The 12,123-nt window shown below is 41.2% G+C and overlaps 1 protein-coding gene across 1 annotated transcript in view; it reads right to left on the reverse strand.

Annotated features, from left to right (window-relative positions):
- Tph2 (tryptophan hydroxylase 2) overlaps positions 1 to 12,123 on the reverse strand; it is a 105,146-nt gene that overhangs the window by 3,019 nt on the left and 90,004 nt on the right. The window contains exon 9 of the mRNA XM_076920241.1: positions 8,705 to 8,800. Coding sequence (XP_076776356.1) covers positions 8,705 to 8,800 — 96 coding nt within the window. The remainder of the gene's footprint in view (positions 1 to 8,704; positions 8,801 to 12,123) is intronic.

Genomic DNA, 12,123 nt, shown 5'->3' on the forward strand with positions numbered 1-12,123 from the left:
ATGGATCATGGAGTATAGAGGATGTGGAAGACCTTCAGACTGAGCTCATTCTTTTTCTGGCCTGCAGAACGACCTCGTTCTGAAGCAGAAGGTCATCACACCTGCAAACACTCTTTCGCGGGACTCAGCACAGCACAGCGAACATCGGGGCAGTTTGGTTCCACATGACCAATAAATCCCTGTCCACATTTCCCAAACCACTTTACAGTTTTCACAAACGAAAATGTCTTTCGATGGGAGCTATTGCCCCTTTGAGGAGAACTGGGTTCCTGCTGGCTGTGGCTTTCAGAATTAGACGTTGCTTTCATTGCAGCCATACACTGTGATTACGTTTAACTGATGTGTCTAACTCAAATTGTCCATCCATCCGTTGGCACGTGGAAGGAAGGACCCTGATTGACTCGGTGTCCTCATTCTTCCTCCTCTCTTCCCTGTACTGGGAGGCAGAGGCAGACTGGTAGCAGCAAAGTCTATAAGAACAATTTAAGCCATGGATCCTTGGGGCATCTCTGCTGAGCCAAACACTTTTCACAGAGTTGAAGACAAGCAGGAAAGGAAGTGAAACTCATCACTGACTCCCATCCATCTCCAGAGCCTCTAGAAGGCTTTAATAACCAGTCAGTGTGTGCGCAGGGCACCTGCACAATGTGTGTACTCAATGACAACGACCAAAAACAGTGTAGGCTCTGAAACATTCATCATGCGGTTATTTCACTGACTCTCCAGATGTCTACATTCGTTCATTTTAGCAGAAAAAAAGAGGATTAGAGCAGATCAAGAAAATCCTCAGAGGACAGGGTGCCCTGCCTTAGACTTCAAGGGAGAAAACCCACTGAGTACACACCTTATCCTTTAAGGCAAAGACCAGAGTATTAGATCAGACATATGGCACTTAGCCAATATAATACTTAAGTGAAAAATGGGGAGTTGACCAAATTTCGTTGTTGTTCAGTTGGTTGGTTGGTTGGTTGGTTGCTTGGTTGCTTGGTTGGTTGCTTGGCTGGCTGGCTGGCTTAAGACAGGTTTCATTATGTAGCCCAGTCTGGCCAACACTATCTTCTTGCCACAGCTTCCCAAGCCTGGGGATTACAGGAAAGCACCACACAGACCCAGCAGGATGTTTACTGTTCCAAATGCTCAAAACTATGATTTATTCTCAGGAACTGTATATGATATTCTGGTTTATAGAGTCGTCTCCACCCATAAAGCATGAAAGCAGGACTATGTCTTGTCTGTTAATGAATGTGGGTTCACTAACAATAGCCATGGATAAGCCTGAAAAATAATAGGAGTCTGGGGTTGAGGGAGCAGCCTGTGAATGAAATGTCTGTGCTAACAGCCAGCTCACCCTTGTAGTGACTGACAGCAACATCCAGGCTGCCCATGAGGTCTCCATGTCTGAATGCTCCCATGTGTTCCAAGAGATGCAAAATAGCATCTATGTCTCCTTTGATAAAAAAAAAAAAGCCACTGGCCAACTAGGTTGCTTGAGTCTATCTCTGTTCTTTTAAGTCTCCTCACTTTGGGGAAACAGCTATTATGCCCTCCCCTGTATGTTATAGAAGAGGCCTCTGAACACTGTCTAAGTTCTTTGATGTCCCAGAGGGACTCTATGGTAAATTCTCTCTGAAGTGTTGACCTTCTGAAGCCCTAGACTGTTCGAGAATTAATTTGATTTTTCAGTAGAGAGCTAGCTCTATAATACTCAAGTCATTGCAAACGTGCAAGAATATTTAAGAGTCATCTGCTCCTGTCTGAACACTGTAACAGTGGTTTTCAACCTTCCTAATACTGTGACCCTTCAATACAGTTCCTTGGGGATGGTGCCTCCAGTCATAAAATTATTTTCAATGCTACGTTATAACTGTAATTTTGCTACTGTTATGAATCGTAATGTAAATATCTGATATGCAGAATAGTTCATATGTGACCTCTATGAAAGGCTTATTCAACCCTCAAAGGGGTTGAGACCTACAAGTTGAGAACCACTGCTCTAAAAGAACCCTCTTTGGGCTTTCCCATAGTGCTAAAAACAGGGGTATATGACTGGAACCAGAACTCCTGGCTTCTCAATGTGACTATGTTAAGAATCTAGACATATTATGCCTGGATAGGCATGAAGTTAAATATGAGGTAACCTAGAAAAATTGCAGCTAGCCCTTGGAAGCTGTGTTTTTCGATGGCCCAAATGTCCTCTTTGTGATTTAAGCATCTTGAAAGCTGTAGTTAGGCTCCTGCTGCTACCTCAGAGACTAAAGCACCCAGACAATCTGCACAGTTGTCTCTTATGTACACTAACAAAGATTTTGCATCTTCAAACGATGCTGGCTTCTGCATAATGACATTTGCATCACGGTTTTGAAACTCCCACCCACCCCCAGTCTTTTTAAGATCATGGGAAGAAAACACCTTAAAGGAGATAAATAAATATTCATCAAAGTTTCTGAAGAAATCAATTCATAACTCTCCCTTCTGCTTCTCCCTTTGAGGTCTCCTGTTCCAGTCTCCCTTTGGAGTATCTACACTTCTTTGCTCAGTAAACTTCTACTTCATCTAGCTGTTTCTCCGCTGAATTCTTTCGTCCAAGAAGACAAGAACTGAAGAGATAACTTCACCCAATAACAGTGTAATACCAGATCAGAAAGTTTCTCAAAATGAGCTGCAGTTTCCTCTGTGGCAAATCTAAAAACTCTGACCTACATGAATCTAAGGATCTTCTTGCTGTATAATTTTAACAAGATGTCGTATAAACACAGAGTACCCTCCACTTTGCCAGTGTAAATTGACCAACACTGTCTTTCCTATTGGTCCTGAGTTTACCTATGTCACCCTTGACCACCAAGCCCCAGTTACTTGGTATTGGTCAATATCCTTTTGAGATCAAAATTTTCCAGTTGCTGATAGATAATAATACAAAATAAGTCAGAGTATACATCTTAATCTTAGAGATTAAATTTGGTTTCATTCTTTTCTGTACTGTTTGAGGAACCTAATGGACTCTATAGCCCAAGGTTGTGGTTGGGATTAAACGGGAAATGCATGCAAATAGCTATCATAGGACATGCTCAACATATTTAGTTATTATTCTTAATTCAGTCCAAGGAGGATTGTATATGCTTCCCGATAAGCATTTCCTCCCTTGCCACCAGAGATCTAGAACCTGCAGGGAAAGAATGGTCCCAGGTATGAGACTTGTAAGACTCAGAGTGCGTTACTGGCTTCTCTGGCTCAACAAGAGTTTGACATCTTCCTGCCCCTCGGACACCCGTTTCTACAGTGACACAGAGGCTTTATCTCAACTACTGTAGATGCAAACCTGTTATCCTCACTCTCTATATTAAGACTGGTTAATTTTGGAGAGAAAAAAAAAATCTCAGGTGTGAAGTCAGATTTACAAGTAGGTTGGGTCCTAGAATTCAAGTAAGGTTTTGCAAGGACTCCTACTGTTCACAGCCCAGTGCAAGTGCTCACTGTGTTCACACCACAGTCCAGTCGTCTTTTCCCATATCAGCACAACAATGAGGAGGTAGGTTTGATTATGTATATGCACAGTATGCAGGCATGTAGGTAAGAGCTTTACAAACCTCACTTGTACACTCACCGTTTTAACCAGACACAATCTGAACTGTGGATGCCAAAGCCTCCAGCAACTGAGGGACCAACATCAGGCCAACAGTTACAACAGCATAAAATATTTCAGTGTAATGTATAGCTTTGCAGCTCGTTCGAAACTGCAGAGATGTTTACATAGGGATTATGATAATGCTATTAATTAAAGCCATCCCTATGTTGGATCAATATCTCTATTGCCAAGCTCAGCAATGGTTCTTACACTTGATTTTCCTCGGCAATGCTAGGGCTTTCTTGGTTTGAAAAAGATTCCTGGGCAAGCGAGCAGATTCTTTCTTCCGTGGAAACAGCTCAGGAGTTTCTACCCTTCAGTCCTCCAGCATTTACTCTGTCATTATTAACAGGCATTCCTTCAAGAATGGAAGGGAAGTGTGAGCCACTGGAGCCCGGTAAGGGTGCAGAGCTCGGCAGCAACAGTGACCTTCCAGGTAACCCCAGAAAGCCTGCAAGGCCCACGGGGCTTTTCTCCGGAGCCTGGCAGTAATTCTGACCACTTCCCAGCACGGCTGGAAGTGGCAATAAATACGAATGCTTGTAATAAATAGAGAGCTGTTTGGAGAATTCTGATTAATAGCTATATAAAGGTAAAATAATAATTTACCACACGAGGACATCCTAAAACCAAAGCCAAAAAACGGGTAGTCAAATTTGCTTAAACCCGAAACACTAAAGGAGATAAATTTATATTCAGTATTCCAGCAATTACTGTAGACACTAAAGCCACCAAATCTTTGCCCTGAAGGGAAGAAAGAACTGGAAACTCATCCTTTTTCATGAAAAGAGTAGAAACTGCCTTTTTTGCATTCGAAGTGGATCAATAGATTTTTTTCAAGGCAAGACTCACATTTCATCATTAGCCATCACTTCACTTCCTTACCACCTATCATAGCGTGATGTGCCCTGTGCCTCTATAGACTCATGCATTTCAACACTTAGTTTCCAGTGGTGACTTGGTTTGGGAGGGGTGGGGCTTTCAGGGGGCGGAGCCTAGATGGAGGAAGTGAATCGCTGGGTGGAGAGCTGCAACCCAGCACTGCCAGTTGCTTCTGGGTCAGCTGGTGATGTGTGAGCAAGGCACATCCCCATCTCCCTCCACCAGAGTCACCAGCCACTCCTACCGCCATGCCTTCCCCAGACCGTGTACCGGTGTAAGGTTTCCTTGGAACCTGAAAACCAAACGAAACCTTTCCTCCTTGATGTTGCTCTAGTCAGGTGACAAGAGAAAATAACTCATACCCCTCCCAAAGTGAACAACCTTCACCGTTGGTTCCGTAACATACTAATCCCTTTCTCAGACCTTCCCTACAAGACTCTGTGTCTCACAACTCGGGCCATCAACTTGGGGGAGTGTTGATGAAATTGAATGAATAAACAAGGAAGTAATGAATGAAAAATAATGGTTACACTGTTAAATCAACTGTAGAATGGGGAGGGAAAGAGAGACATGGAAGACTCATGCTAGGCGGTTGGTAGAAGGGCCCAGTTATCCTGCTTGCAATCTGGTCTTCAAAGTTGATTTTCCAGATGACTGAGTTCATGGTTAACTGTTCTCTGCAATGATGAGACATGTAGAAAAGCCCCACCTATGCAGGCGTCTGGGGATCCTCCCAGCATGTCAACTGTCATTCTGAGGGTAGGTTTTAATCAGATTTATGTTCACTTTGATAAGCTTTCTCATATTTGCTTTATTTCTGTTCACATAGTTGATATATATATGTACACATGTACATATATATCACTTGATTTTATATATATATATCACTTGATTTTATGTATATATATATCACTTGATTTTATATATATATCACTTGATTTTATTTATGATAGTGTGTGTGTGTGTGTGTGTGTGTGTGTGTGTGTGTGTGTGCATGTGTGTGCGCTATTAAAAAAGCCATCCCTACATTGGGTCTAGAATCATAATATCTTTTTTCAAATATATATATATATAATGAAAGACCCCTCCAAACTATAGATTCTGCTCTTAGAAACACTTGGCCAACTCTGAAGAGCAACATTTTTGCCCTTGGGAAAATTACAGCACAAATCATAGAAGTTATATGTTCCAAGAGAAACTGTGAATTGTGGCTACTTAGATAAAAGTTATGAAGACTATAATCAAAGCCTCCAGCAACTTAGGGACCTACATTAGAGCATCCGTTGGAACAGTAGAAAATACTTTACTGCAATACTTCATTCAAAATTATAAAAATATTTACATAAAAATTATGATAGTGCTATTAATAAAGCTATTCCTACATTGGGTCTAGGATCATAATATCTTTCTTCAAACTAAAAAAAAAATAATAATAAGATGTTCAGAGGACTGTTGAGACAGCCCAGTGGCTAAGAATGCTCGCTGCTCTTTCAGAAGATGAGAGGGCAGCTCAAAACCCCCTGGGGGTCTGACGTCCTCTTCTAGATTCTGTGAGCGCCTGCACTCATGTGCACATACAGACACACACATACAAACACACACAAGTATAATTGCTAAGTATTTAAATGAGTTGTGACATGCTCTGGACACTCACAGGAACAAGACAGACAGGGAGAGAAGGGCTGCTGAAGAAAACACCAGAGTTCTGTTTTCTCTGTGAACAGTTGGAAGGTATTTCTTATGCAATGAACATCTAAGTTGTAAAAACAGTCCAAAACACCAATCATGGGGATGGTGGAGTGTTGAAATCTGAGACTGGAAGAATGCTAATGTCCAGAGGTGATGGACCTGAACAGGAAGCTGCGCGGCACACAATGCCCTTTGCTGTACGTATTTCTAGCTGATTTCCATTTCTGGATGATTCTGTCCACACCGGTAAAAATAAAAACAACAGATTCACCCCAGTGCTGCCTACACACGCCTCATTAACCAGACCAAGAGACCCTGTCAAAAGTTGAGAGCCATGTTAGAGATTTGGGTTTGTTTGGTTTTTTTTTTTTGGTTTTTTTTTTTTTTTTTTTTTTTTTTTTTTTTGTATCTGGGATAATTTGTAAACCATCTGAAGGGAATGTAAATAGATGTAGCTCAGGAGTTTTGTTTTCTGACTTTTTCAGGGCAACCAAGAAGCACTCATAGAGAGTATGGTCCCATAGGGAATCATGCCATATTATTATTACTGTAGGCTTTGACCAGTGAATTAAGATTAACACTAACTATATTATTATTGACTAGTGGCTCAGCAGATAAAGGGGCATGCTATGTGTCCCTAAAGACCTGAGTTTAATCCCCAGAACCACATGGTAGAAGGAGAGAGCCACGTAAGTCACTTGTAACACATGCTGTGGAATGTATACAAGCACACACACACACACACACACACACACACACACACAAAATGGTGGAGAACACTTGCGAACGTTTACATTATACCAAGTGCTTGTTCTCTTGACCATTATCTTTTATTCTAGCCACGCCCAGCCTCAGTCAGCTGCCCAGATGTGCAGGTTGACTACAACCTAGCTGTTACTCATTCCCTTGGTCTAGTGCTCATCTGTGCATCCTCTCCTTTCACAATCCCCCCTCCCAATTCCTCAAGCCTCCCGTGTGCAGCAGGATCCTCCTCAGAAAGCCTTCTCAAGCATGGCCCAGGATGTGCTAGACACAGTTGTCACACTTGTTCTATTATCTGCTTGGTTGTTTACTGGCACTCGATGTCAAGTCCTGGATAGTAAGAGCCTCAGGCTGTTGAATCTAGAGCACTGATACTGCAGTCTACACTGCCAGCATTTGGGGCTGGATCTAACACATTAGTTGTGTGATTTAGACAAGTCCTGTATTACCTTTATGCCCTCAGTTGTCTCTTTGCTTACGATAATGACGTCGTGTTCCTATGGGGACTGAGTTAATATGTACAAAAATCCTAAACTCCATTTAAGAGCTTGACAAGTTGTGTTATTTTCTTTGCATCCATTTCTTCCTCATTCTCTGTCTTTGGATCCCAAGGTATATGACACAGTGCATGCCACATGGTAAGGGAAGGTTTTTAGGAGTGAATAAGTTATCTAATTATTGAAGTTATAAAACTGCAGAGAGATTGCATCTTTCAAGAATATAAATAAGCAAAATGTTCCAGTAACAATGCATCCCTAGTTGTATTATACTACAGCAATCAATGCTGAAGAGAAGGCCCTGAGCTAGTCTATAATCCTGATCTTAGTCTGAATAATCAAAGCAAGATTAAGTTATTTTCAGTATGATTTCCAGATTATACATCATATTGCCTTCTAAATGCATCAGAACTTACTAGAAGGTTAAAATTATCAGAATGCTCCAGAGCCTACCATTTCCAAATAAATGATCATTTTACTATTTAAGGAAAAAAATAGCAATTTTCAAGTATCATTAATACATATAACTTGTCTCCTTGACACTATGCTTATTCAGTATGTTTTCTTTTAAACTGTTAATATGCACTTTTTTTTTTTTTTTTGGTTGTTTTTCTTGGTGCTGCTGCTGCTGCTACTGCTGCTGTTTTTGAGACAGGGTTTCTCTGTTTAGCCCTGGCTGCCCTGGAACTCACTCTGTGAACCAGGCTGGCCTCGAACTCAGAGATCTGCATGCCTCTCCCTCCTGAGTGCAAAGATTAAAGGCGTGTGCCACCACTGCCTGGCTAATGATCACGTATTTTAACATACATTAATTTTGGAGAAGATGGAATAATCTCCAATTTCTCTTTGAGAGGTAGAGGCTGAGGTGTTCATAGAGCCATGGAGGAGACAGAAACCAGAGTAGCAAAGCCAGGCTCCCCAGCAGATGTCAATCAGGAGCATCCCTGTCAATTCATTGCCCGCTCTCTGCACTAAATTCAGGCGAGCCATTTGTTCCCCCGCATTTGTCATTCCCGTTGACTCGGGCACATGGCCACTCATCCATTTGAGTCACACCACGAACACAGAAAGGCTTGACCCATTTTCAGAGCAGCAAAAAGGAAGGTCAGCACCCACATCGGAGGTGCCAGATCGTATATATTAAATATGTATGGGGAGCTGTGAGTAGGAACACTCAGACAAACAAATCAATATCTTCCATGACCTTGAACCAGTTTACTTGGGAAGGGTATTTTCATTCACAGCCTCATACCTTCAATTCTCCAATGGACGAAAGTAACCCTGCTCCATACGCCCGCAGTTGACCCTCTTGCTTGCAAAGGCCGAACTCGATTGTGAAGAAATAGCACTAAAACGAAGGAAAAAAAGATGGACACACATTTAGTGAACTGGCCAACAATATCCTCCGCAGAATACAATGGCGCCCAAAATAAAACGTTCCACTGTACATACTTGCCTTAAGGTTTTAAATAAATTTAAATCAGGAGCTTTATTGTAATTCATTCTCTTGTGTAATGACCCTGCCCTAGGTTTGTATATCTCAATGAACCTGGGGTTAATTTCAGCACATGATATTTTTTGCAAGTTTTTTAAGATACTGTTTTAAATAATGATCCTGCTTTAAGGTGAAAAAATATAGGAAAAGATGTAAACCATGGGGAGTCTTTTGATTCCTGTATGCAGAGACTTAGTGGATCAAACCGTCTCTCCTACAATAATTCTAAAATTAAAAAACTATAGAAAAATTATAAATAGATGAGTACATCTTAGTGATGCAAGAATACAGTTCCTGCAGCCACCATGTTGAGTCTTAGTGGTATAAATAAGTAAGAAAATATGAGAGAAAATGAATTGGAATCCAGTCATCTCAAACTTATGTATACAGTGTTCTACCTGTGTTGTGTGTGTGCAAGCCAGAAGAGGGCATCAGATCTCATTACAGATGGTTGTGAGCCACCATGTGGTTGCTGGGAATTGAACTCAGGACCTCTGGAAGAGCAATCAGTGCTCTTAACCACTGAGCCATTGCTCAAGTCCCTCAGTAGACATTCCTTAAGCTGGGGAGAAGACAGGTATTATCACTAGGTAAGGTGTGTCCTGAACAAGCACAATGGCCTGAGATTGAATAGTTTAGACCCCTGGTACTCAGATAAAAGCTTGGTATGGCAACACAGGTCTATAATCCCAGCACTAAGGGAGACAGACAGACCCCAGGATCTCATTGGCCAATCAATCTAGGAGAACAGTAAGCTTCAGGTTCAGCAAGAGACCCTGTCTCAATAACTACGGCGGACAAAAATAGAGAACAAGAGTGATGCCCAACATCAACTTCTGGCCCTGCCATGAGCAAGCATGTCCGTGTACATAAATAAACACAAAACACACAAACAAATATGTAGATAACCAAATCTTTTAATGGCATTTGTTGAAAATCTACTAGGTGCCAGTGTTTAGTAAACAAATGAAAGAAAGACAAAGAAAACAAATATATACTTACCAACCTATCAAAACTATAGTGTCAGTATGTTTTTTAGGAAAATCTTAAATGAATACTAATGTATGCATATGTATATGCATGTATATGTGCATTTTTTAAGGAGATGGGTAGGTTGGAAAGGAGAAGCTGGGAGAAGCTGGGGACAGGGTAAATGTGATTAAAATATATTATACAAAATTCTCTAAGAAGCGAGAAAAGAGCAGAAAAATAAGTAAGTAATATCTGCAATTGCTTCTGTTGAGTTCACAAAATCAACCTGGACAAGGAAAAAAAAAATCTGCACTACCATAAAACTCTTGTGAGGGGCTAAAATCACACTCTATTTTGCTCTAATCGAGAAGTGAGAAGCTAGCAACACATACTAAGAATTGAATCAAATTAGCGCTGTCCTGTGTCCGTGGTGCCAGGGCACTGAAGGTGTTGAGAAAGAAGAGACTTTAAATGCTTCTGAAAAGGGGACAGAAAATAATTATAATTTGTAGCCCATGACAGTTTGCTCTATTTTTACCCAGAGGTTGAAATGTCCTCTGATTCTGAAGGGTTTTGTTTGCTTTTTAATGCAGGGATAACCTCCGAGGTTGAGTGGTACCATGCTCTGCATAACTGAGCTGCACCCCAAGGACTGGCCACTTCCAAGCCATGAGGCTTCACCTCCCAAAGCAAGGCCTCCTTCCTGATTCAGTTGCCAAAAAAAAAAAAAAAAAAAAAAAAAAAAAAAAAAGAGAGAAAATTAAAGACCATGCCACCAATGAATACGCCTCCTTACCCGGTCTCACGTTTTCTTTGTTTTACAGTATACTGTTTTGTTTGTTTGTTTGTTTGTTTGTTTGTTTTACAGCATCTGGGGTACTATTTTTTCATAGTTATAAATTTTTTATTGGATATTTTCTTTATTTAAATTTCAAATGTTATCCCCTTTCCCAGGCTCCCCTGAAACTCCCTATCTAATCCTCCCTCCCCCTGCTTCTATGAGGGTGTTCACCCACCCACAACCCCACCCTTGCATCCCCCTATACTGGGCATCGAGCCTTCACAGGACCAAGGACCTCTTCTCCCAGTGATGCCCAACAAGGCCATTCTCTGCTACATATGCAGCTGGAACCATGGGTCCCTCCATGTGTACTACTTGGTTGGTCGTTTAATCCCTAGGAGCTCTGGGGGGTGCTTTTGTGCCTGGTATAAACTGCTTTAATCTGTCTCTCTACATTGAAGTATAAAGTCTCTGCAGCATGTATTATCCCCTAAGAGCAAAATAAATCCCAGAACTACTGATACTTTACAACATTTTTTGTTTGGAGAGGCTGTCCCGTATTACAGGATGCTAAACATCATTCTAGGTAGCAATAAAATCCTCCACCTCAGAGGTTTTGGGGCAGCTCCATAAAGTGGCTGTGCTGCTTGGTTTTGTCAACTTGACACAACCTAAACATATCTCGGCAGACTTTTAATTGGGAAAAAAAATGCCTCAATAACATTGGCCTGTGGGGACATTTTTTTTGATGGTTTCTGATGGTTAACTGTGGGTGATGTCACAGACCGTTGTGGATGGTGTCACTCCTAGGTCCTGGTTACTATAAGAAAGACTGAGCAAACCAGATGGAGCAAGCCAGTAAGCAAGCCTTCCCCATGCCTTCAAATTCCAGGTGCCTGCCGTGTGATTTCCTGATCCGCCTTCCTTAGATAACAACACCAAGCTGTGAGATTAAATACATCCTTTTCTCCCCAAGTTGCTTTTGGTCATGATGGTTTATTGCAGCAATAGAACTCCTAGCTAAGACAGTGACTTGTTTATTGAAACTTTATTATAAAGAATTTGCAAGTTAAAAAAAAAAAATCACGCGCCAAAATTAACCAGGTCCAAAGTCTTTCATCTCAATGAGCTCCTATACAGTTATAGCAACAGTGGAACTTCACACTGGATTCTGCAGTCTCACTATTGACTATACTTTTATGTCCAGCTCACTGTGATGTTTTAAAGGCTACAAAAGAACACATGTTTTCCTGCCATAAACCATACAATGGCATTCTGATGCCCCTGGAAATATAAATGAATCTGGCTTCAGGATCTTTGCTCTTGCTATCCCTTCTGGTAGTGTACTCTTCTCTATAGGTATTCATATGGTGGTCATTTTCTTTCTTTTCTGTGAATTTTTTTAATTGGAAATAAATTCTTC

This window comes from Arvicanthis niloticus, chromosome 22 (genome assembly GCF_011762505.2).
Source record: "Arvicanthis niloticus isolate mArvNil1 chromosome 22, mArvNil1.pat.X, whole genome shotgun sequence".
In the NCBI taxonomy this organism is placed as follows: domain Eukaryota; kingdom Metazoa; phylum Chordata; class Mammalia; order Rodentia; family Muridae; genus Arvicanthis; species Arvicanthis niloticus.